General features: G+C 44.2%; 2 protein-coding genes and 1 long non-coding RNA gene across 12 annotated transcripts in view; all 3 read right to left on the reverse strand.

Moving 5' to 3' along the window:
- The window catches only part of LRCH3 (leucine rich repeats and calponin homology domain containing 3), a 115,587-nt gene extending 101,376 nt beyond the window's left edge, over nt 1-14,211 (reverse strand). For 6 of the 10 annotated variants that reach the window (XM_087933700.1, XM_087933698.1, XM_087933696.1 and 3 more), the window contains exon 1: nt 13,905-14,198. In XM_087933700.1, coding sequence (XP_087789826.1) covers nt 13,905-14,190 — 286 coding nt within the window. In that variant the 5' untranslated portion in view covers nt 14,191-14,198. Of the gene's footprint in view, nt 1-13,904 lie in introns of all 10 variants that reach the window. The other 4 variants (XM_087933704.1, XM_087933703.1, XM_087933699.1 and 1 more) reach the window with 2 other exon arrangements.
- An 8,892-nt stretch (nt 14,212-23,103) lies between these two features.
- The window catches only part of LOC148125944 (uncharacterized), a 55,920-nt gene continuing 51,929 nt past the window's right edge, over nt 23,104-27,094 (reverse strand). The window contains exon 2 of the long non-coding RNA XR_015743657.1: nt 23,104-24,937. This is a non-coding gene — a long non-coding RNA (uncharacterized LOC148125944). The remainder of the gene's footprint in view (nt 24,938-27,094) is intronic.
- The window catches only part of FYTTD1 (forty-two-three domain containing 1), a 29,572-nt gene continuing 25,581 nt past the window's right edge, over nt 23,104-27,094 (reverse strand). Inside the window, exons 8-9 of the mRNA XM_087933727.1 lie at nt 26,720-26,846; nt 23,104-25,513 (exon numbers count right to left, since the gene is read on the reverse strand). Of these exons, the coding sequence (XP_087789853.1) occupies nt 25,418-25,513; nt 26,720-26,846 (223 nt within the window). The 3' untranslated portion in view covers nt 23,104-25,417. The remainder of the gene's footprint in view (nt 25,514-26,719; nt 26,847-27,094) is intronic.

Here is a 27,094-nt window from a genome sequence, read left to right on the forward strand (position 1 = left end):
TCCACAAGGGAGCTTTAAAGCTGGTAATTTCTCCGGCAGAACAAGCTTCATCACGACAGTCAAGTGAGGCATGTAACACCAGGAGAAAAAAAAAAGAGAGAGAGAGAAAGCCACAAATACGATATACCTTCTTCTCCTGTTTTGCACACGTAACGTCAGCCTGGCCGTCAATTTTTTTTTCTTCTTTCAAGCTTGCTGCCAGCTACCATGGAAACGGGGAGGGGGGGAGGAGCAATGGGTATTTGGGATGGGAAGCGTGCAGGTGGGGGAAGAATAAATATCCACTGACCTAAGCGCTAAGGAATTATTACAGAGGAATTATGGAGTCTCTCAACTGCACCTCTATAACTGACTGGTTCGGTTCTGCAACCCAACAGGACGGACAGAGACTTCGGGGAGTAATTAGGACTGCAGAAAAAACAATGGCTACCAACCTGCCTTCCATGGAGGACCTGCATCCTGCACCCTGAGTCAAAAAGAGGGCTGTGAAAATATCTACACACCCCTCACATCCAAGAAATAAACTGTTTCAACTCCTTCCCTCAAAACGGCGCCATAGAGCCCTGCACACCAGAACACAACTAAACACAAGGACAGGTTTTCCCCGAAAGCCATCACTCTGCCAAACAAACAATTCCCTCAACACTCTCCAACTATTTACAAAGTCTGCACTACTATCACTATTAATCTTCTCATCACTCCTTATCACCCATCTCCTCCCACTTGTGACTGTATGGCTGTAACTTGGTCGCTTGTATCCTTACAATCTATATGGACTGTTTCCTAATATGATTTGATTGCTTATTGTACCCTATGACTATTATTAGGTGTTGTCCCTGATGATTCTTGACTCTTGACGAACGTCTCTTTTCTTTTATGTACACTGAGAGCAAATGCACCAAAGACAAATTCCTTGTGTGTCCCATCACACTTGGCCAATAAAGTATTCTATTCTATTCTATTCTATTCTATTCTATTCTATTCTATTCTATTCTATTCTATTCTATTCTATTCTATTCTATTTCTAATAATTCTAATTCTAATAATTCTAATTCTAATAATTCTAATTCTATTCTAATTCTAATAATTCTAATTCTAATTCTAATTCTAATTCTAATTCTAATTCTAATTCTAATTCTAATTCTAATTCTAATTCTATTCTATTCTATTCTAGCATGCAAGAAAGCACAGAGCACCTGGACTAGAGACGTTCTCAAAACAACTTCCTGGAGGATGATTGGATTCTGTCTGCCTAATTCCTGGGGGTGGGAGGGCTCTGGGGTGATTTTCAATTTGTAATCTTAGCGCACACTTGCTTCAGATCTTGCCTGATTTTGCTGCTTTCAGATCTTGCCTAGTCAAGGTCCCTTTTCTCTTTATGTTCATGGAGTCAAGAGTTTTCTCTCCTGGGAAGTGACTGTGGGGCAGTTCTGACACACATCTTCTTCACGGCGCTAGAACATTGCACAAATTCGAAATACAGGAAGGAAATTGCTCCCAGTCTCATAAAAATATTACTATGTGACACGTGTGAAATTGCTTGAACAGGTTTTCTTTCATTCCTAGTAAACTACCAGTTGGCTCAACCCACAGATATGAGGAAGGAAATACAAGATCATCTAGGAATTCTACATCAAAAGAGAAATTATGTTGAAAACAGACTGCGAAAGCGATGTTACAGATTTCCAAATCCAGGCAGATAGCCTGGATTACCAATTTGGTAATCTATACAGGTAGTTCCCGAACTTGGGATCACAACTGAGTCCAAAATTTCCATTTGCAAAGCAAGACACTTGTTAAATGACTTTTGCCCCATTTTACTGTCTTTCTTGCTATAGTTGTTAAGTGAATCATTGCAGTTATTAAGTTACTAACATGGTGAAGTGAATCTGGTTTCCCCATTCATTTTGCTTGCCAGAAAGCCACAAAGAGGGGATCACGTGACTCTGGGACACTGCGACCGTCATAAATATGAGCCAGTGGCTTAGCATCCGAATTTTGATCATGTGACCAAGGGGGTGCTGCAACGGTCATAACTGTGAAGAATGGTCGTAAGTCACATTTTTCAGTGCTGTTGTAACTTCGAACGGACAGTAAATGAATGGTTGTAAGTCGAGAACTTTCTACCCGAAATCTTAGAATGGTAGGAGATGCTGTTAACAAAAAAATGTTCTCAGTTATACTTTCCATTCTGTAAAAAGGATATTCAGGCTGCTTTCCCAGAGAACAAAAAAAAAAAAAAACCCCATAAAAAGATTCAGGAAAGGATGAAATTTAAAAGACAAAAAAAGTATAATCAGCAACTCTTTGAAAAACAAATGCCTTTTACAAAGACAACAGGCAATTCCTTTGTACTTTATAAATATTAAATTACATAAAAATAGAGTAGGATTTCATTCAAGCATCCGGCCTGTTTTAAGGACACTCAGTTTTAACCTCAGGAAGAAGCAGGCTTGCGTCAAATTGGTGGTGGTGGGGAAGACATATAAGAAAATATTAGTCTCTGTGCCTAAGGTGGGATTAGAACTCGCAGCCTTGCTGGTTGCAGAGCCACATCTGCAGGCCTTTCTAACTAAGCCATGCCATGTCACATGCCAGCCAGCCAGCTGCGACCGCCTCGGCAGGCAGGAAGTTCCTATCAACATCTCAAGAAAGATTATTGCAAGAAACCGGAAAGCTGAGTGCACACACCTTGAAGAAATCGCAGTGTGAGAACAAGCAGCCAACGTTTGAGAAATCTGGTTTTACTGTGACTGCGAGGAAAAAGATGGGGTAATTAGAAAATTATGGGAGTTTAACTACTTCATTTACCACAGTTCTACGCCGCCCATCTCACCTGAGTGACCAAGTTACTTTGCCTTATCTTGGACAATGGCAAATATTTCTGCATTTTAAATGTGAAACCATAGATGTGAAACCATAAATTTGCATTTATTTAAATGTTTATTTTATTGCATTTATTTAGCTACCTGAAATTGAACAAAGTCTTTTATTCAAACTGTCAATCATGTCAATATTTTAATGTATTATATCCATAGATAGATTAGACCAGTGGTCTCCAAACTTGGCAACTTTAAGACTTGTGGACTTCAACTCCCCGAAGTCTTAAAGTTGCCAAGTTTGGGGACCCCTGGATTAGACAGATGGATCAGGGGTCTTCAAACTTGACAGCTTTAAGACTTGTGGACTTCAACTCCCAGAATTCCTGCTCCAGTCATGTTAGCTCAGGAATTCTGGGAGTTGAAGTCCACAAGTCTTAAAGCTGCCAAGTTTGAAGACCCTTGGATTAGATAGATAGATGGATGAATGGATGTATATATTAAACAAAGGGCCTTCAAACTTGGCAAGCTTAAAACTTGTGGACTTCAACTCCCAGAATTCCTGAGCTAACATGACTGGAGATGGAATTCTGGGAGTTGAAGTCCACAAGTCTTAATGCCGTCAAGTTTGAAGACCCCTGTATTAAACCTTCAAGATGTAAAAGTAACCTTCCCTATTGATATAGCAGTCCCGCAAGTAGTACAAATTCTGAGCTAAAGTTACTGGTATGAAGACAATGTTTACCACTCCTGAGAAGGGTAAAAATTATCTTGAAATGAATCTTATCTGGCAGCAAGTCTGCTATTCACCATTCTTCCGCTTTAGATGTAAATGTTGCAAATTAAAAAAGGCCCTGCAAAGATACATGCAGGACCAAGATTTTCCACATTTTCCAGGGAGAAACTGACTTTTTAGTTGCTTTATTGCGCACTTCAACATTACAGATAGTCCTCGACTTACAATCATTTGTTTAGTGACCGTTCGAAATTACAACAGCACTGAAAAAAGTGACTTATGACTGTTTGTCTCATGGCCACGTGATCAAAATCTGCATACTTGGCAACTGGCTCGTATGTATGACGCCTGATACTATCTGGGGTCAAGTGATCCCCTTTTGCGGCCTTCTGACAACCAAAGTCAATGGGAAAGCCAGATAGTCACCTCACAACCATGTTACTAACTGCACTGATTGACTTAACAACGGTGGAAAAAGAAAGGTCTTAAAATGGGGCAAAACTCACTTAATAGCCTCACTCAGCAACAGAAATGTTGGGCTCACTTTGGGTCATAAGTCAAGAACTACCTATATGTACCACAGTGCTGTTCCCTACATCAACCAGGCAACTAATTCTTGCAAATTATCATGGACAGGGGCTTGTGAGCAATAAAACTGTGGCACGTAGTTCAGGAGCCTTAGACTATTTAAAAAATGATTTTGTAAGCTAGAAAAATAGGGAAGAGACATTTACCTTTTAATTACCCAGAAGGGAAAACAAAAGATTAACCCTTGTGGAATGCCTAAGAGAGAACTTGGGCCAAGTAGGCATCCTTCCAATATATTTGTTTATTGATACAATGCTTTGTCCACTTGAATCCCAAGGGACTGTAGGCGGTGTATAGGTCTAAAATGCGTTTTTACACAACATTTCATTATGTGATTTGTTAGTGTTGGCTACTGCTACTGTTTTAATCTTGTTTACATGCGGGAGGACTGTAAGATGAGCAGTTACTGGATGTCTGGAGCATCACAGCAGCCTAATAAAATAAATAACATTAAATTAATACAAAATCTAATAGAAGAAACCACGAAGGTCGTAGTTCTCTCTGAAGGCCAGGAGAATAGGAGTCATCCTGTATTCCATCATATTCCTGAGACAGGAAGGAACCATTAGTGGACAGAGATGACCCACAATGGGTAGGCAACATTTACCTGCGAAAGATAACTTCTTGCAGGAGACGAGCAGGCTGAGTTGGAAGGTGGGGTTAAATGTGTCATTAGTTTGGAGTCGCTGCGTTGCCTCAAGAGACCAAAGTCCTACCCTCCCCACCCATGAATTCCATTGACATTTATCTAATGCCAGTTTAGCTTCATTAGTTGATTGGAGTCTTGTACAGGTAGCCCTAGACTTAATTAATGTTGCTAAGTGAAACGTTTGTTAAGTGAGTTTTGCCCCATTTTATGACTTTTCTTGCCATTGCTGATAAGTGAATCATTGAAATTAGGTTAGTAATATGGCGGTTAAGTGAATCCGGCTTCCCTTTTGATTTTGCTTGTCAGGAGGTCGCAAAAGCGGATCACGTTGACCCCAGGACACTGCAATGCCAATGAAACAGTTGCCAAGCATCCAAATTTGGATCGTGGGGATGCTGCAACAGTCTGAAGTATGAAAAACAGGGATAAGTCACTTCTTTCAGTGCCGCTGTAACTTTGAAAGGTCGCCAAACAAATGGCTACCCGTATGTATTTTTTTGGCATAAGGTTGTCCATTTTGCCATAGCAGTTCTAGATGGCTGACAAGATGGCGAGGCACAAATAACCAAAACAAAAACTAAAATATACAGAACCCATAATGACCATCGAGTTAAAAAAATAAATCTGAAAAGGTAAAAAGCACAACAGGTCACTTATTTGGGGTCCACTGAAATTTACCAAAGATGGCTGGGTGGAATAAAGAGGCACCACATTCAAGGCAGCCCAACGCATAGGGAGGGAATTATAGTAAATTCAACACGCGAAAAATATAAAACTGACCATCCTATCATGCCAGAATTCCGGAGACTTCTGACTCCTGTAATATGCAGATTTGTCTGACTGTAAGATCGATTATAAATGTAATCGACAACGGATGCCTACACAGGCTCTACTTCTAAACAAACACAGCAAATAAAATTACATATGCTCACCCAGGCAGCTTTATTCTGAATTTTAGAAAAGAGCTTTAGATGGTGGAACATTTTATGGGATGAAGGTACACCGATTAATAGGGGTAGAGAATGGGCATGTCAAAAAAAAAAGGAAGAGTTTTAATGAGGTCCGAATTCACCTCCTCCAAAACCCAATTCAACCTGTTTCTATTTCAGAACAGAGAACGGAGACAGGTCTAAAACTGAAGCTGAAAATAAAGGAGAAATCCACAATTTAACTGCAAGATCTATTAACCTCCTGCAGTGTTGTTATGACTTCTACGGTGAAAGATGGTTTTATTTATGCATCCAAACAGTTGTGGTTACCAGTGGTAACCACGCGGTGAAGGAATGTGACTTCAGTTTATTTTATAGCTACTCGGGTCGTAATGCACACAGATACATAGCATTTTAGGGCTCTTCAAGTCCCAGGAAAACAGATATGTTTAGATTTAGGACCAAGTGCATCTTTCTAAATGGGGTCTTGTTTTCCTTGTGAATTTGCATACTTTTGGCCCCCATCCTTCCTGCCCCTTAACAAGAGCATAGAACAAACGGTTGAGGAAGAATAAATGTGACTAACTGCCTGTTGATGAGAAATAGATACACAATGCCAGCCTACCATATATATCCTGCTTACAAATGTATTATTAATCTTTTATTAAACACAATTGCCGTACTCCGCTTACCGATCATCCTCCAAGAAAGACACGGGTTTCATTTAATCCACACTTTTTTTCTTACATACACTGGGAATTGTGTCTTATGGGACAAACTTCACAAACTTCTGAGGTCTGAAAGCAATTCTGACTTAGCAGAAGCGACGATGTACAACTTTATTTTTGCTGGCTAGAAGATAGAGTAACAAAGTTGGAAGCGACCCTCCTGCTGAAATGGTATATAGGAGACCCTATACCATTTCAGAAAAAAATGGCTGCGCAGCCTCTTCTTAAAAACAACTTCTGGAGGCAAGCTGATTAATTGTAGTCACTGTCAACTTTTAGTAAGCTTCCGTCCATTATGCCCACCCACACCCAAATATTTTCAGCACTATGAAACGAATTAATGCATTTGAAAGAGGGCTCCTACCTTGGCTTTTTTTCAGCATTTCATTCATCCTACTAATCTCTATTATTGTGCATTTCCTCAGTTTCTGTATCCGCTACAATGCACCCAGAAAAATCACAGCTTTTATCTGCATAAAAGACTATAATTCAAAACAAGATGAGAAAATCTATGTGGTCCCTAGGAGTTGAAAAGAACTGAATGGCCCATTATCAACAGGAAAACAACACAAACACACAATGGCTCCAACTCCATGTCAAACCTTGGTCTGAACCAGTATAAGGCTTTCTGCCTGAACAGAGGGTTGGACTAGAAGACCTCCAGGGTCCCTTCCAATTCTGTTATTCTGTTAATACATACACGGGAGGTATGTATAAGAGGTATGGGAACGATGCCTAATTTTAGGCATGCAAAAATATTAAGACGTTTTAGCTGAATGTCATTTATTTACTTACTTACTTACTTAGGCTTTATTTCAGATTTAATTCATCTCATTACTTTGTCCAAATAGGAGATGAAGTAGACAGGGGCGAGGGGTACTGTGATATAAAATACCAATTCATTGTATTTTATGCCCCTTTTCGAAAACAAATCTAATTTAGTTTTACGTTATTTAGCTTAGTTACTTGTCATTGCACCTCTTATAACGAAATTAAATGCCATCTTCAGTGTACATTATAACTATACAAATAAAACATAAACACACAACCTTTGCATTCTACTGTTGTATCATCTGCAAATTAAGCAATAGTATATACTAGCGTGAGTGGGAATGCAGTCATGCACCTAAAGAGTTTTGGACTGCCATTTGTCAGAAATGGTGTAGGGTCTCCCGCTTGGGCAGGGGGTTGGACTAAATGACCTACAAAGTCCCTTCCAGCTCTGATTATCTGTTACCTGTTAAGTATAGAGTAAGGGACTCAACACGCAACCCTGTGGTGTACTATTTACTATTTTGTTCTGGGGAGAAATATTTCTCAAAATGACCACACATTTCAAGACATTGCCAGCATTTTTATTCTGAACTGACGTGTGTGTTTATATATTCAGATATAAAACTATCACTCAAACAGCCAGCCGTCTCTTCTTGTAAGCCTTGATTGTATACCTCTGTCCTCCATGTAAATACAACTTATTCTGATTAATGTTTTGCCCTAAATTCTGCAAAGGATAAAGGAGAAGGGGATAAAATTCCTCCAGCACACCCAATCCCATTGCATATGACGCCCCATGAATTACATTAAATGGAATTTTAAGATGGAAACGAAAGTGCACCAGATTCTGCCCAAATCACCAGAGGCTTAAAAATTAGATACCACCATCAATTCTGAAGAGAGAGAAAGCATACATGAATGAAGTTTAAACCAAGGACACGTCACAATATTACCAACCCGGAATAAAGACTGCAATCTGCCTTTCTATCCTAAATTTATTGTAGGCTCCGGCAAATTTACATTCAAATAAAATGCTCCATGTTGTAATTTCATTTGCTTTCCCAGGTCTGGTGTGTGCACTGTCCACGCATTCAGAAACTGTTATGGGTGCTCTGAGCATGCTTGATGAAATGGAAAGTCCCCAGTCAACCTTCCTCTCCAAGCTTCAGTGCCCCTCTGCTAAAGGAGACGATCACTCTCAGCATTATCTTCAAAAATTCATAATATGCAGCAAGCACTTCTGGAGAGCCGCTAATGTCGGTTTGGTCAAGGCATGTGAGTTGCAATTGCTTAGAAACAGGATTCTTAAAGTGTTTGCTACACATCGTCCATAGTATTCTGGTTTATTTAAAAAAAAACATAGCGAAAACTTTCAAGCAATCTCCCAAACAGTAATTTTTCATTCACTGAACTGAATAATTTGGTCTAAAATATCTTTTTTTTTAAATGTAACACCCACCCACCTCACACACTTTTGCTTATCCTGCCCTCACCAACATTCACCACCTCTGGCTAATAATATAAAGGAAGTCAGTCTGCAAATCTCTAAGCAAACATCAGCCTCCCTATATCACATCTGGAGACTCATCACTGGATATTTTTCTTACTGATGCTTTAAGGCCATAAAAGTTTCCCTGCTCATTATTTTTACACATTTCAAAGATCTGTAGCCGTATACAAAATGGCATCTATCTGACAATGCTTCATGCTAATGATTTCTAACATTATATTCCTTCCTCTTTTGATGCAAAACAGCCTATATTTCTTCTGCTCAACCAGTACAGTCTATTTGGATAATTTGTTGTAGTTTGGACACACCTATTAATATTCAGTCATCTGCATTATTTCAGCTCTACTTTGTAAACATATTATGACATTGAGACTTACAATCCTTGATTTACAACCATAAATGAGCCCAAAATTTCCGGTGCTAAGCCAGACAGTGAATTCTGTCCCATTTTACAACTTTTCTTGACACCTTTATTAAGGGAATCACTGCAGTTGTTAAGTTAGTAGCACGGCTGTTAACTGAATCTGGCTTCCCCGTTGACTTTGCTTGCCAGATCACAAAAAGGGGATCACATGACCCACTGAACATGGGACACCGAAACCGTCATAAACACGAGCCAGTTGCCAAGCGTCCAAATTTTGATCACACGATTATAGGGATGATGTGATGGTCACAAGTGTGAAAAATGGTTGCCTCTTTTTTCAGTGCCACTGAAATTCTGAAGAGTCACGAAATGAATGGCTATAAGTCAAGGACTTCCTGTGCTGACACAGTCAAACCACAGAACAGAATACGCCAATGGTAAGAATATTCAAGCCCTTCACCGTTTGCCTGATAGAACTTTATTTTCTTTCAGTACATAAAAGATTCTATTTAGTTCTACCATTATATTTGAAGTGCATTTGATTATGTGTGTGTGTATGTGTGTGTGTGTGTATGAATATGTATTCCACTTTAATTGAAGGGCTATTAGGAGTCTGCAATTTTTATCAGCAATTATGTCTCCATCTTCAAACATACATTTTTTTCTGAATATAATGCTCAGGAAAAAGGCTCATAATCTCCTTAGCTGGTAGTGTCCAATATTTTCATTTTAGCAGTGCCAGCCCCCAAGAAAGAAAGGCAGACTATGCGTAGGCTTTAGATCAGGGTGGGCAACAGAGCCAGGAATTCTGGGAGTTGAAGTCCACAGGTCGTAAAGGGGCCCACAGTTGCCCACCCCTGCTTTAGCTGACGTTTGAAGCCCAGAGACTATAATCAAGCAGCAGAACGGGACTTCCTTCCACGCTTTGCTACTTCCTGCCTCTCCAAGGCGCAAAAGAGGAAGGGGAAACATCTTTCCAACCCTCCAGCTTGCCTTCTAATCCCGAAACCAGGGAGGAGGAGGAGGAGGAGGAGGAGGCCAAGGCTGGCATAAAGCTAGTAAGCTGAATTCCCTCCTGGTTTCTGCAGTTACAAAATTAGAAAAAGATTTTGCTCTTCATCTTTAAAATAGCACATATGGTACTCATTCACAGCACGCATCATTTTAATGACTTGAGATACGGGCATCATTGCAATCGGCAAAGTAAAAAAAGCTTGGAAATCTTTTAACAGCCCAGCCAATCAATCAAACCCTTAGCTTTTATTTGTATTTCACATTTATTATTACAACTCCAGGCAGTTAACTTACCTAACAACCCACCTTCCTCTTATTTTTTTCCACAACAACACCCCTGTGAGGTGGGTTTGGCTGAGAGAGTGACCGGCCCAAGGTCACCCAGCCAGTTTTCCTGCCTAAGATGGGACTTGAACTCCCCGTCTCCTGGTGATTGGCCTAAAGTCCTCCAGCCAGCTTTCAAGTCCAAAGCGGGACTAGAACTCAGTCGACTGTCGATTGTTCCAAAGTTACCTAGCTGGCTTTCCCGCCTAAGGCAGAGTTAGAACTCACCATCTTCTGATAATTGGCCCAAAGTCACCTGGCCGGCTTTCCCACTTAAGGCTGGATTTGAACTCCCTGCCTGCTAGTTTCTAGCTTGGTGCCTTAACCACTAGATCAAGCTAGTCCTTAGCAATTATGACTAACTGCATCTGCTCAGCGTCCTATCTGGGTTTGGTTGTATCTCGATTTCTCTCCACGCCCTTTTCCCTTTGGTCAACTTTTAGACTTCAAGGTTCCTCCAGCCAGCTGGCCCACTGATTCTTCCTTTGCTTCCCTTGCTGTTTACATGTGTGGTCAAGCCCAGTGATTTCGATTACATTAAAACAAAAACAAAAAAAAACAACCCTCATCATCGGTGCCAGAGGGATGGTCCCTGGGGGACGCCTGCCGACCCCAACTGGGCTGCACAGACTTTTGCAGCCTTATTATTTTACAAAACCATCAAAGCCTCCCCTGGCCCTTCTGAACTCCGTGCTGCAAGACGCTTGGCTTTTTTCGTTTTCTGTTTTTCCTTCGGCACAAAATACCTGCGGACGCAGCTCCTCTTCAGCACAGGCGTGTAAATATGCAAAAGCTGCATCAACAAACTCCTGCCTGTCATTTGAGGACAGCCTCTCTCCTGTGGCTGCTCCTTCTGCCCTCCAAGCAGAAATGCTACCCTGAACTCGGAGCCCAGACCCCAGGTTCCTGAATACAGCTGGTCCTCGATTTGTGGCCCCATTTGAGCGCAATATTTCTGTGGCTAAGCAAGACAGTTGTCAAATGTCAGTTGCTCCTTTTTTCTGCATCTCTCAGCTACGCAGAAGCATTTTGCTACTTCTTTTATATTTCCTTCATTTTTTTTGGCTTAGAATGATTTGATTCTACTCTCTTTCTTCTAGCTTTCTTATACAGGTAGTCCTCGACTTAAGACAACAGTTCAGCCCAAAATTTCCATCGCTAAACAGGACAGGTGTTAAGTGAGTTTTCTCACATTTTACGGCTTCCTCGCCACAGCTGTTAAGTGAATCACTACAGTTGCTAGTAACACAGTTGTTCAGTGAATCTGGCTTCCCCCTGATCTCGCTTGTCAGAAGGTCGCAAAGGGGGGATCGCATGACTGCCAGACATTGTAATCGTCATAAATACAAGCCAATTGCCAAGTGTCTGAATTTTGATCACGTGGATGGGGATGCTCCAATAGTCATCAGTGTGCAAAACGGTCATAAATCACTTTTTTTTCCCAGTGCCATTCTGACTTGGAACAGTCGTTAAATGAATGGTTGTAAATCAAAGACTACCTGTACACACGTTTACTCAGATATCCAAGCAACCCAGTTTGGGGGAAAATGGTGGCTGGCGAAAGCTTTGAAGGACGCAGCCACAAGGCCTTCTGCCCACAGGGGTCCATTTACTCAGAAGTAAATTAATCACTTAATGTAAATTAAGTTAATCAGTCAATATTACTTGTTTCTGGTCAATATTTGTTTAATTTGTACATATTTTAATCTTGTATTATCAATTTTGTTTTATAGTATGCCTTATTTTAATTGTGATGCTTCTGACACAAACTCAGAAGTAAAGCCACGGGATCCAGTCCTTCCATAAGGCAGGGAAACCAGATTCCCACGTTACTCTGCCCATGGCTAAACCATCATTTAGTCCTTTGATGGCGGGGTTCCTCTGCGGAGTGTGGGGTACAGAGAAACCCACAAAGACACAAAATACAGGTAGTCCTCGGCTTACAATTCATTTAGTGACCGTTACAACAGCAGCACTGGAAAAAAAGTGACTTATGGCCATTTTGCACACTTGCGACCATACAGCATCCCCGTGGTCACGTGATCCAAATTCAGAACACTGGGCAACTGGTTCAGATTTATGACGGTCGCAGTGTCCCAGGGGGTCACAAGATCCCCTTTCGCGGCCTTGACAAGCAAAATCCAGGGAGGGAACCAGATTCACTTAGACTTAAGACTTAGAATTAAACTTTGTCAGAAAACAAATAACAGATAATCAGAGTTGGAAGGGACCTTGGAGGTCATCTAGTCCAACCCCCCTGCCCAAGCGGGAGACCCTACACCATTTCTGACAGATGGCAGTCCAGTCTCTTCTTGAAAGCCTCCAGGGATGAAGCCCCCACAAAATCCGAAGGCAACTTCTGTTCCATTGAATATAGAATGAAAGAGTTGGAAGGGACCTTGGAGGTCATCTAGTCCGACCCCCTGCCCAAGCAGGAGACCCTACACCATTTCTGACAGATGGCAGTCCAGTCTCTTCTTGAAAGCCTCCAGGGATGAAGCTCCCACAACTTCCAAGGGCAAACTGTTCACTTTGAATGCACACCAATCGGAATACGTTAAATTCCGTTGAGTTGCGTCCTGCTCTCAAAGGATCTCCACCTCCAATATACACAACATAAACATGACAAAAACATAAATGCAAAAAATATGCATTCTATTATATTCTATCATACTATATTATGAGAGGCAGAGAAATTACACAGACTACTTCAGATCCATACACACACACACACACACACATCTATATATACATACATACATACATATACATATACATACATACATATATATTATTTATATATATATATATATATATATATACATACACATATCATATCACACACACACACACACACACACACACAGCAAGAGAAAAATGAATGTTGTGACTTAACAATCGTGTCTCACATTTAACGCCTGCAGCAATTCGCTTAACAACAGCGGCAGTTGGAAATTATCCTAAAACGGGGCAAAACCTCGCTTAGCGGCCGTCTCATTCAGGGGCATGTTTGAGGGGGGGCCGCCCAGGCTGTGGTCGTAAGTCGAGGACTACTATGCACAACCCTCCCCACGGCCGGGTCTCCCCCCACCCCACAACACAAAGACCCCCAAAGGCTTCCTAATTTGGGTCCGACACCCTCCCCCAAAAGCCACCCACTGGGGGGGGGGAATGGAGAGAAGAGACGAGATGCAGGTCAGACACGGGCCGCCTTCCCACGACGCGCGTCACCCTCCATCTTTGCCGGGGCGGGGGGTTTCACACGACCCCCTCTTCCTTCATCACCCCCACCCTTAACAGAGGTTACCTCACAACAACCCGCGTCGGGACCGTTTTCGTCGCCGGGGTTCGCCTCGCCGCCACCCCGCGCGGGGCTCGGGAGCATGGGCCGCGTAGTCCGCGCCTCATGGGGCTCGCGGTGCGGACTTCTCCGTCCCGATTTCCCGCCCGCCCGCCTTCCTCCGCTCACCGGCCTGGGTGGTGTCGCTCAGGTCGTGGCCGGCCGCGCTGCCCCGCGGATAGTCCCTCAGCTTCCTGCCGCTGAGGCTGAGGGAACCGCTGGCCGCCGCTTCCTCCAGCGCCCGCTCCAGCGAGCGCGTCCACGACGACGGCCCCGCCGCGCCGCAGCCCCCCGCCGCCAGGCTCCCGCTCGCCGCCGCGACCGCCGCCGGCATGAGCGTCGCGGAGCAGCCGCCGCCGCCGCCACCGGAGCAGCCGCCCTCACCCGCCGCCGCCGCCGCCGCGGCCGCCGCCATTTGCCCGCCCCCCACCCCGCTCTGCGCCTGCGCCGAAGCGGGCGGGCCGGCGTGGGCGGAGAAGGGCGGAAGGCGGCCTCCCGCGCGGAACGGCGCCTGCGCGGAACGGCGAGGCGCTTCCTGTTTGTTCCAAGGCGGGCCGCGAGCCTTCTGGGAATCGTAGTCTACAGCACGGGGGGTGTGGAAAAGAAGGACTAACATACACTCTGTTTAGTGACCATTCGAAGTTACAACGGCCCTGAAAAAAAATGACAAACAGGTGGTGTTTTTTTTTTTTAACATGACCATTGCAGCAGCATCTCAGGGATCATGTGATCCAAATGTAGATGCGTGACGACTGTCTCCTATGTATGACTGTCACCGTATCCTGGGGTCATATGATCCCCTTTTACGACCTTCTTACCAGCAAACCCACTGGGGAAGCCAGATTCACTCAATAACTGTGTTACTCACTTAACAACGGTGTCAGGAAAAGTGGTTAAAATCGAGGAAAAACCCCATAACTGTCTCAGCGACATAAAGTTTGGGGCTCAATTGTGGTCGTGAACCGAGGACTACCTATATCACCCCTGTCTGCGGACAGTCCGGTTCCTGGGCTGGGTGGGATCACAGGAGGAAGAAAGCATGATTTTTGAACATGGAGCAGAAGGAGGGAAGCCCCGTTAGGTGAGCATAGGAACAACTCAACCTCTAACACCGCTACACACCCAAAGGTAGCAAGACGCTTAACGTTTTGCCCCAGTTTTGCAACCTTTCTTGCTGAAGCTGTTAAGTGAATCAATGCAATTGTTAAATTAGTAGCACGGTTGTTAAGTGAAACCGGCTTTCCGCTTGACTTTGTCAAGAGGGGTCGTAAAAGGAGATCACGTGACCTGGGACATGGCCACCGTCATAAATACGACCCATCATAATATTTGGCGGTGAAATTTTGATCATGTGACTACCTGCATATGTCCCCTGTTGTGCAAAGAAACCCCCTTAACACATATCTTAACACATCACAAACTGTTGTGTTAAGATGTTTAAATTTAGTAGCAGTAGTAATTTAATCCATCATCTCCCATAACTCTATGTACAGTATCATCCATCTTATCTATGTATCATTATCAATCGTCGATCTATCTGTTTATATCTCACCTCCCCCTGTTCTCTCTCTCATCTATCTAATCTACCTATCTTTATCTATCTCTATCTCATCTACCTATCTACCCACACACACTTCTACCTATCTCAAACTCTCCTCCTAACTATCTGTCTCTATCTCATCTACCTACTACCCCCCATACACCCATCTCTGTCTGTCTTGTCTATCTCATCTGCATACTACCCACACATATCTACCTACCTACCTACCTATAGCATATGCACAAATTCCTTGTGTGTCCAATCACACTTGGCTAATAAAGAATTCTATTCTATTCTATTCTATTCTATTCTATTCTATTCTATTCTATTCTACTCTACTCTACTCTACTCTACTCTACTCTACTCTACTCTACTCTACTCTATTCTCCAATATCTATTCTATTCTATAATATCTGTTCTATTCTGTTTTCTATTCTACTCTACTTTACTATCTATCTACCCATTTTATCTACCTATCTTTAGTTCATCTACCTATTTATCCACACACACATCCATCTATCTGTATAACTCTCCCTCCCTCCCTCCATCTCATCTACCTACTACCCACAAGCCCCATCTCTCATTCTCTTATCTACCTGTCTTTATCTATCTGTCTCTATTTCCCAGAATTCCCCACTCATCATAGCTTGCTCTCTTGTAATCCCTTCCTCTGCAATCTCTCCACTATAGCTGGTAAGAGAAAAAGAAAGTCACAGCTGGCTGGAGAATTCGGGGAGTTGAAGTCCACAAGTCTTAAAGTTGCCAAATTTGGAGACCTCTGTAATAAACCCTGGTTAACATAATCATGGGTTCTTCAGCCCAGTTTCGTAGGTTTGCACAACTCTGAACCACAATCAGACCATCCTGGCTGTAGAATTAAGGAGAAATTCCCTGACAAGTGAGAACAATTAACCAGTAGATCGGCTTTGCCTTCAAAAGTTGTGGGTGCTCCATTTTAACAAAAGGCTGGACAACCGTTTGTCCAGAATGGTATAGGGTCTCCTGCTTGAGCAGGGGGTTAGACTAGATGACCTTCAAGGTCCCTTCCAGGTGTTATTCTGCTTTCTGGGTTTGCATAATATACTGACTTCAAAGGTGGCTGATTACGTTGAGGTTCAGGATATCGCGCTAACCTACTTCTGCCTTCCTTCCCGGTTCCTTGTGTACTTTCCGCCGCCAATTAAAACAGGATTGAGGTTAAATGTCTACGGACGTTCTCAGTCATTCAAGGTCATGGTTGTCCCTAAGATGTTTTTTTTCCCCAAAGTCAACGGGCCTTTATTTTTCCTTGAAGATGTTTTGCTTCTCATCCAAGAAGCTTCTTCGGTTCTGACTGTCAGTTCAGCCAGAGGTGAAGAAGCTCCTTGGAGGAGAATCGAAACATCTTCAAGGACAAACCAACTCCAGTTGCCTTTTGAAAAACCACCTTTGTGACAGGAATGAGGTCACCAGGAGCCGCGGTGGCGCAGTGGTCAGAGTGCAGTACTGCAGGCTACTTCTGCCGACTGCCGGCTGCCTGCAATTTGGCAGTTTAAATCTCACCAGCTCAAGGTTGACTCAGCCTTCCGTCCTTCCGAGGTGGGTAAAATGAGGACCCAGATTGTTGGGGGCAAGAGGCTGACTTTGTAAAGCACTTTGAAGCGGTCATATAAGTCTTAAGTGCTATTGCTATTCCTTCTTTTCTTCCTTCCTTATGGGATGGCATAGTGGTTAGACTGCAGCATTGCAGGCTATTCCTGCTGACTGCCAGCAGTTCAATCCTGACTGCTTCGAGGTTGACTCAGCCTTCCGTCCTTCCGAGGTGGGTAAAATGAGGACCCAGATTGTTGTGGGCAAGAGGCTGACTCTGTAAACTGCTTAGAGAGGGCTGGAAAGCGCTGGGAAGCAGGATATAAGTCTAAGTGCTATTGCTATTGTTCCTTCCTTCCTTCCTTCCTTCCTTCCTTCCTTCCTTCCTTCCTTCCTTCTTTCCTTCCTTCCTTCCTTCCTTCCTTCCTTCCTTCCTTCCTTCCTTCCTTCCTTCCCTCCCTCCCTCCCTCCCCCCTCCCCTTTCTTATGCATCCATCCATACTAGCTCAAGGTTGATTCAGCCTTCCGTCCCTCCGAGGTGGGTAAAATGAGGGCCCAGATTGTTGGGGGCAAGAGGCTGGCTCTGTAAACCACTTAGAGGGGGCTGTAAAAACACTATAAAGCCGTATACATGTCTAAGTGCTATTGTTACTTTAACCGAGTGTACATGTCAACCGGCCCATTGGCCTATGCATCAGAAGCAGCTCCTGGGAAATTATTTCACCGAGTGTATAAATTTTACTTGATAGATCCAAATAGGTATAGAAGAAGCAAAGCCAGTTCTTTGGGCGTGAAAGGTAGCATAGTTAAACTCATTGGCCAATCTACCACTCGCCAGGCTCATGAGTTCGTCGAAGCCTCCCCATCACAAGACCCTCACTTAACACACCTACACCTGAAGCCCTTATAAACAGAACAACACTGACATCCCCTAAACCAGTGGTCCCCAACCTTTTTTGGGCCACGGCCCGGTACCGGCATCACAAAATCATCCGCGGCCCGGTACCGGCATCAGCACGCATGGCAAGGCGAGCAGAGCGACCGGCCAGCCAGCCGTCCCCCGCTTCTCCCTGCCACCTTCAACTCCTCCTTTGTACCTGTGTCGATGGGCTTCGCGACGGCTCGCCTTGCCATGCGTGCTGAAAGAATCCTCGCGCCTTAGTTTTGTTCGAAGCCGTCGCCCCCCCCTCGATGAAACTAAGGCGCGAGGATTCTTTCAGCACCCAAACGCCGCTTTCTACCTGGAAAAGCTCACCGGAAGCACTTTTTCATCAAAACAAGATGGCGGCACCCAGCAAACTGGCGGCCTGGTAGAAATTGTTCCACGGACCGGTACCGGTCCCTGGACCAGTGGTTGGGGACCCCTGCCCTAAACTCCACTGAAGGTGTTATCTAGCCTGGTAATGAAACCGTGGGAAGCCTATAGATCAAGGGTCTTCAAACTTGACAGCTTTAAGACTTGTGGACTTCATCTCCCAGAATTCCTCCTCCGGTCATGTTAGCTCAGGAATTGAAGTCTGGAAGTCCACAAGTCTTAAACTTGCCAAGTTTGAAGACCCTTGGCATAGAGGCTCTCAGCCATCCAGGCCACGGTTGTCTCAAAGATGCTTTTTTCAGGAGGCAACTGGACTTTAGTCTTTTTCTTTTGAAGATGTCTCGCTTCTCCTCCAAGAAGCTTCTTCAGTTCTGACTGAATGGTGGGGAATGGAAGGGTTTGTATTCTTTGCAGACAGCTGGTCATTTGCATCCTTTTAGAGCCGGGTTTTCCAAACTTGGCCACTTTTAAGATTTGTGGACTTCAACTCCCAGAATTCCCTCAACACCGTCCAACTATTTACAAAGTCTGCACTACTATTACTATTAAACTTCTCATAACTCCTTATCGCCCATCTCCCTCCCACTTGTGACTGTGTGACTGTAACTTTGTCGCTTGTATCCTTACGGTTTTATTGACTGTTTCCTAGCATGATTTGATTGCTTATTGTACCCTACGACTATCAGTAAGTGTTGTACCTGAGGATTCCTGACACTTGACGAATGTATCTTTTCTTTTATGTACACTGAGAGCATTTGCACCAAGACAAATTCCTTGTGTGCCCAATTATACTTGGCCAATAAAGAATCCTATTCTATTCTATTCTATTCTATTCTATTCTATTCTATTCTATTCTATTCTATTCTATTCTATTCTATTCGCATCAAGACAAATTCCTTGTGTGTCCAATCACACTTGGCCAATAAATTCCATTCTATTTTATTCAATGATGCCACAGTACTGTTAAAGATGTGATTGAGATATGTAAAGGTAAAAAAAAGCATAATAGAAGTATTATGGAAAAATAAAAGAAGAGGCAGAATATTAAATTTTCCCAATAGAAAAACATGTTCTTAAGAGGCAGAAAGCAGACAGTACTTTCTTAATGTGCCTATTCCCAGACAAAACACCTTCACCTGCAGGAGATGAGGTGAAGGAGAGGACCTGACCTTAACCCCATTCATTGAGAAAACTGGAAACAATACCTGTCCCTTAAGAAAGGCAGATTAGAGGCAATAAACAACAGGATAAAATCAATTACACATGCCTGACAGGGTTAGGTCCAGAAAGCTGATAATTAAGGCCCATCCGGAGCCTTTGTGAAACAAGTAAAACTGATCAAATAATAAAAGGGTGCAAAGCCAGCCCCAAAATGACAAAAAAACTGCAAACTGGATAAAAATCCTTGCACTCCTCAAGTTAATTGGTCAGCTGCCCCAGAACCAAATCCAAGGGGTGGTTCTGCTCTTCAATAAACAAGAATCTTTCTTTCCAATCAGCCTCCATTTTATTTCTAGCTCCTTTCTCCCAACTTGGAAGTGGACCTGGATTTTCCTTCCAACAAAACCGACCCACAAGCTCAAAGAACTCACCTTCGCCTTCATCCTACATATGAGCTACAGATACAGTATTTGCCACTATAGTTAAACTCCCAATTTTCCTTCCTGAGCCACCCCGGTATCCATTGTCTACCAATACAGTTCAATCATATTGTTTTGGGGGGGAACAGTCTGCGCCGCTAGAAGGTCGTCCCATCAGGTGACCTTGAAATGTTGGGATTTTCTCAGGCTGCCAACAGCTCACATACCTTCCTTAGCTCCCTCCCAGCTCCTTACACATTCCAACCATTTTATTTAGAAATTTTACATTGCTGCCTACTTGCACAAGGCGACTTACAATATTTATTTGTTTAGAAAATTTATATTTTACCCCTTCCCCATCCCATTTTCCTCTCCCCTTGCCTCTGTTGTCAGGTTGCAAAGAAGCGGTGCCTTACAAGTCAGCCACGACAGCTTGTTAAAAAGGGGAAAACCAGATACTAAAACTCCTAAATACAGTATAAATACAGCTGCAGATGTGATGCAGGGCTCTTCTCAGGCTCCTACCAATAACTCCTACAGAGGAAGTGAGATAGGTATAATTAATGCCATTCTGGCTTTCCCTCCCTGGTACGGGGGATTTTTTTTTTAAAAAAAATGAAGAGCCAACTTCTTCATTTTTGTAAAAGAAATGTTCTCCATTCAGTGGGCTGGTTGGGCTGCCGTTAAATTCACAATTATTATTCTCAAATTTATTTGCCGCCTATCTTGCAATTTAAGGCAAGTCAGAGCACGTATTGTATTATACTATTCATAGTTGTATTATGTATTATACTATTCCAAGTTATAGGTGCTTCATCCCGGGAGGTTTTTAACAAGAGACTGCACAACCCCTTGTCTGCAATGGTATGGGGCCGTGATGGCGAACCTATGGCACGCGTGGCACGCAGAGCCATTTGTGCCAACACACGAGCTGCAGGCAAACTTACCTCACTGCGCATGCGCGTGCCTCCCAGCTGATTTTCAGCCCATTTGAGGCCTTTTTCCAGACTAGATAATTTAGCGGTTAGATAATTTGTTGCTCAGCGTTGAACTGATGGGCCTAAGCTTTGTTGTTTTCCTAGAGACATTTCATTACCTGACTAGGTAACATGATCAGTGCTAGAAAGGAAGGGAATTTGTTTATATACTAGTGCCGTGATGGCGAACCTATGGCACACGTGCCACAGGTGGCACGCAGAGCCAGTTGTGCTGACACGCGAGCTGCAGGCAAACTTACCTCACTGCGCATGCGCACACCTCACAGCTGATTTTTGGCGGGTTTGAGGCCTTTTTCGGCCTCCCAGAGGCTTGAGGAAGGCTTCTGCAGGCTAAAAACTAGCCCCGTTTCATCACTTCCTGTTTTTCCAAAAATACTGGAAGTGACGAAACGGGACTTGTTTTCGACCTGCAAAGCCTGCAGAAGCCTTCCTCAAGCTTCTGGGAGGCTGAAAAGGCCTCAAACCAGCCCAAAATCAGCTGTGAGGCACAGTGCAGGTAAGGGGGTGTCAGGGGTGGTGGATAGGTGGGGATTGTAGGCATGTGCGTAGGGGTCGTGGGGGCGGCGCACATTACATTCTGAGTGCTCTCACGTGAGTGCAAACATGCAAGCGCGCGCACACTTTTTGGCACAGGAGCTCCAAGAGGTTAGCCACCACTGGTATAGGATCTCCCACTTGAGCAGGAGGTTGGACTAGAAGACCTCCAAGGTGCCTTCCAGCTCTATTCTGATCGACGGATTGATACATTATATACGATTTACAATGTTTTATAAATAGCACACATCAGGTTCTCGACCTAGACTGCTTGAAGACTTGTGGACTTCAACTCCCAGAATTCCCCAGCCGAGCGCAGCCGGCTGAAGAATTCTGGGAGTTGGAATCACGCGATCTTAGGGACGGGTGGGGTGGCAGTTGTAACTTTGAAGATGGGTCCTAAGTAACGTCTTTCGAGCTTCCAACAAGCCAAGCCAAGGATGGAAAACCAGTTTCCACTTAACAACCACACGATCCCTTTTAACAACTGCAATGATTCGCTTCCCCGTGGCAAAAACGGGTCGTAAAACGGGACACGGCTCATTTGAAAGCTGTCTTGCTGAGCAACAGGCATACCGGGCTCAACAACCTTTAGCGGTTTCAACAGCCATTTTTTTTGCTAAGTCTCCCTTGATAGAACACAGGTAGTCCTTGACTGACAGCAGTTCATTTTGTGACTGCTTGAAGTTACACAACGGTCCTGAAAAAAAGGGACCCGTGATCGTTTTTCACACTTAACCACCGGTGCAGCATCCCCAGAGTCATGGGATCAAAGTTCAGACCCAACTGGACCCTGCACTTATGACGGTTGCAGTGTCCTGGGGGTGTGTGTGTGTCATGTGATTCCCTCTTTTGCGACCTTCTGAAAAGCAAAGTCAAAGTTAAGGTATGGCTATCTTAACAACTAGTAGAATAGGGTAACAGAGTTGGAAGGGACCTTGGAGGTCTTCTAGCCCAACCCGCTGCTTAGGCAGGAAACCCTAGACCATTTCAGACAAGTGGCTGCCCAGTCTCTTCTTAAAAACTTCCAGTGATGGAAGCAGCCACAACTTCTGGTGGCAAGCAGTTCCACTGGTTAGTTTTTCTCAGCAAAATTTCTCAATTCCAGGTTGCTTCTCTCCTGGATGAGTTTCCACCCGTTGCTTCTTGTCCTGCCCTCAGATGCTTTGGAGAAGAGCTTGACTTCCTCTCTTGGGGGGGCAGCCCCTGAGATATTGGAAGATTGCTGTCATGTCACCCCTATTCTTCTTTTCCTTAAACTAGACATGTCTTTTGTCTATCTATGGTTCGCTCAGATGTCTTTTTTTCCCCTTTCTTTCTCCCTTCCTTATTTTATTATTTACTTTCTCTCTCTGCCTTCCTTCCTTCCCTCATTCCTTCCTCCCTTTTTCATTTTTCTTCCTTCTTCCTTCCCTTTGCTTACCTCCCTCCCTCTTCCTTCTTTCTTTCGCTTTGGAGAATAGTTTGACTTCCTCTTCTTTGAGGGCAGCCCCTGAGATATTGGAAGACTGCTATCACGTCTCCCCTGGTCCTTCTTTTCATTAAACTAGACATACCCAGTTCCAGCAACCACTCTTCGTATGTTTTAGCCTCCAGTCCCCTAGTCATCTTTGTTGCCCTTCTCTGCACTCTACTGATTCATTCAACAACTGTGACAAGGTCATAAAACGGGGACAAATTGATCACTTAATGTCTCACTTAGCAACAGAAATTCTGGGCTCAAATTGTGGTTGTAAGTCAAGGACTAACTCTGCAAGCCCAATAATAACCGTGCACAACTCGCAAACCCGTAAACTTTTTGTAATTTTATTTTTAAAAAGTCCAATAGCTTTAGAATAGATCCAAATGTATTAACTTCTCCAAAAAAAAAAAAAAAATACCCAAAGGTACAGATTTAAAGTATATTCTCCTTAAGTACAAACTAACTTTCTTGAGGGATGCATTGCATCAATCTTTTTTGCATCCGGCTTGATGCAAAAGGTTTGTTCGCTCCGTTTTTAATTGCATCCTGGCACAAACCAAACGCAGGATGGTGCTCAGCATACAGGCTCTTGGTCTCGAACCTGGTGCCCGTGAGGTGGGTTGGGCCAATTGCAATTCCAACCCATCTGATGGGCGCCGGGTTAAAGGACGTCTCGGTCTTCTTCGTTTTTAACAGACTTCCAACAGAATTTTTAGTACACAATTTAAAAAAAAATAATAAAAATGTCCAAAACTTTTTCCACTGTAATGATTACAGAACAGCAGTTTCTCAGCCTTGGCAACTTTTAAAGATATATGGGCTTCCAGAATTCTCCCCAGCCAGCATAGGTTACTCTCTTACAATCCCTTCTTCTGTAATTTCTCCACTTCAAGGGGTAAGAGAAAAAAAAAAATAGGCATAGCTGGCTGGAGAATTCTGGGATTTGAAGTCCACACGTCCTAAAGTTGCCAAGGTTGAAAAACACCGATATAGAAGATTTTAAAAAAAGAAAGAAAAATTAGAAACAAAAGAACATTAATCATCATGGGCCGTAGTTTTTAATTTAAAAAAAAAAATGCTCTACGGATTACCCAAATCTTCTTTGCTTTGAAAACCACCAGAAAATGAAAATTTTCACTGTAACCTCTGACACTAGGCCTACGAATTAGGATCCTCTTATGGATGTATGAACATCCAGAAATTCAGGATGTTTTCACGGGCAATTCCGTTATTCCTCTTAGGGTTCCAAATATCCCCTGGTTGGAAGTCAAAATTAATCAGACATGCAGAGAGCTTGGGGTGTGTGTGGGTGTGGGTGTATATGCTGAGATGTTGACTCCACCACTTCTGATCCCTTGACACGACAGGAAGGTACCTCGGTGGAACTTACCGCTAAGTAGAGGAGTCACAAAGTGCACGTTTCTCACTACACAACAAAGCAACCTTCAACAGAACTCAGAAAGGGAAAAACCAGGCTAATGTCAGTGAAAGATGCCCTCAAGAAAACCAAGCGGCTCACTCTGTGACCGAAGGATAAAACTGAACTCGAGTTGTCGTGGCAGGTTTTACTACAAAGATACTCACAGGTCATTCGTTGTTTGTTTGTTTTTTGCAAGCCTACGGATCGGATCCGTGCCAATATCGCCGGGGAGGTTTTGATGGAGACCTGCCCAATTGACCATCACGGCAATTATTCCACCTCCTCCCTCTGCCCCAATTGCTTCCGATTTTTGGGGGGCGGGGGTGTGTGTGGTGAACTAGAAGAAAACGGGACGCGCAAGCCGTTCAGATGAATCAGCCAACGAAAGAAGAGCAGAACCGACCTTCCCTGGGAGGCCTGTGGCCAAAACTAAAACTAAATCGGACCAGGAGGGCCACTGTATAATTTTTTTGCGTGAAGAAAGAAAAATATTATTATTATTTTTTTCATCTTTGCAGGGTGGAGCGTCGACACCTACCGGCATTTTCAAAAACAACCACAAGAACAACAAAAAGTAACTGGGGGTGTCCCCTTCTTGCAGGGGTTAATTGGACCTTCCCAAATCCAGGGCGAGGTGCCTATTTAAGTAAACAAACCCAAAGCTTGCTGTGTTTCTTCGTTATATCGGAAGAGATGAAAGGGATGAGTTGATGGTGTGACTCAGGGGGTCCCCAAACTTGGCAACTTTAGGACTTGTGGACTTCAATTCCCAGAATCCTCCCCAGCCAGCATAGCTTGCTCTCTTGTGATCCCTTCCTCTGCAATCTCTCTCTCCACTTTAGGAGGTTAAGAGGAAAAAGGAAACAGACACGTCCGGCTGGCTGGCTGGGGAATTCTGGGAGTTGAAGTCCACAGGGCTTATAGTGGCCCAGTTTGGAGACGTCTGGTCTGACTAGTTCGAGCAGGTGGTGCCCAACTTCGGCCACTTTTAAGAGGTGCGGACGTCAACTCCCACGGCTGGCTGGGGAATTCTGGGGATTGAAGTCCACGGGTCTTAAAAGCCATCAAGGTTGGACCTCCCAGGATAGAGGAAGGGCAGTTAAATGGACGGGGAAAAGGGTTCAGCTCCTTGGGGATCTTCTGACACAAAAGTCTCCAATGTCTCCCATGACTTCTGGACCCCACAGTCTCTCCGGCTCCTTCCAAGGGGAGGAAAGGCCTCTTCTAGGCCACCGTCACAAAACGGCTGCCCTTGTTCTGAGCGAGAGCTGTCCTTTGTTCCTTCAGGATCCCGAAGCGCTCGTTGAGGGTCATGCTGGTCTGTGAATGCCGAAAAGAGAGAAGCCGTTATTGTGACGACATTATGAAAGCACGGATGACGTTTACCTAGTTCGGGAGTGAAACGTCGGCGAGAGAAACCACCGAGCTCAGAGAGCACAGCAAGGACTCCGCAGTAGTGGTAGTATGCTTCATCGCAGAGTCAGCCGGATGTTTTGACTGGGATGTGGCCTTTTGACCCACCCATCGAGGTCTTCCCAAGAACCCGGGATAGGCGGCCATTGTTGTTTAATAATATCAACGGTGTTGAGGTTCGCCGCCAGCCTGTGCGGACGGCAGCGGTATGGGACAGAGGGGAAGAAAGGGGACCAGTCAGGGAGTCTGGAGAGGACTCAGATGAGGGTCCTGCGTCCGATGCAGGGATGGGGCCAGGACCATCTGGGAGTGGGGTGCGGACTCTGGAGCCTCTGGAGTCTGGCGGCGGCAAGGAAGAGGAACAAGGGGAGCCTGTTCCCAGCGTGTGTATGTGCAGAGCTGCTAGAAGGCGAGAGCAGCTGAAACAAAAGGGGAAACTCGGGAGTAAGACTGGGAGACGATTGTCCCTCCCATAAGGGATAAAGGACAGGCAAAGATGATGAAACCTTTGCAGGAAGCAAGGTCATTCAGTTCAGATTCATTCACTGAAGCTCTTTGTAGTTCGATTGTTTTTTTTCCCTAGTTTATTTGACACTTCTGCTATTGGCAGCATTTCACAGGAAAGAAAGGTGGATGCTTATCTCGAGGGACTGTTTGAGATTCATTACTGGCTGGGAATGAAAATAATTCCCAGTGTTGCAATAAAACAAGATAAGTGTGTGCGTAATTACGGTCTCGGAAGTCTTCACACTAATTAAACGAACTAATTGTCTCCTGCAAACCCCACTCCCCTTTCGCTCCTCTTTATTCCCCTATGGGAAGGGCCATTCACCGTCCACCTAAGCCTTTACTCCCTATTTGACCCTTGTTCCTCAGCTGTTCCCTTCTTCTGGCAGCTCTGTGCATGAGCACACTGAGAACAGGCTCCAGCTGTTCTTCTTCCCTACTGATCTCCGATTCCAAAGGCAGCTGATAACAGTCAGGCGGCTCTGGCCCCATCTTTGCCTCCGACACAGAGGATTTCAGGACTGGCCCAGGTTCCTCCCCAACCTCCTCACTGTCTGAATCTGCCGCCAGCTCCACTGGCCACTGGCGGGCTGCAACACTACCAACCTGCTTCCCGACACTGTTGATGTCAAATTGCAGAGGGACACCTTTGGGGACCTTCTTCTCTTCCGATGCTTCCTTCTTCAGGAGAAAGGGGGGTATGAGATTGCTGGTGAGTCTTGGTTTCAAAGAACTGTAAAGCAAAAAAATAAACAGATTGTGATAACGCACTGGGTAGGTTTGTCAGTGTATAAGAATTTATGACCTGGAATAGCCATGGCAACAAGTCAGTCAACGGGGACTGTTTGATGACAGAGACACTGGCTTAGTTGTGTGTGAGCCATGTGAGACAGCTTGGAGCCTGGGCGTGGCTTACCTTAACTGTTCTGTGTATAAAAGAGTTTGTTTGTCTTGGCTTGAGAGTACTTGCTACTTTTCTCT

The sequence above is a fragment of the Pseudonaja textilis genome, chromosome 4, assembly GCF_049901715.1.
Source record: "Pseudonaja textilis isolate UNSWEBS1 chromosome 4, rPseTex1.2, whole genome shotgun sequence".
Lineage (NCBI taxonomy): Eukaryota > Metazoa > Chordata > Lepidosauria > Squamata > Elapidae > Pseudonaja > Pseudonaja textilis.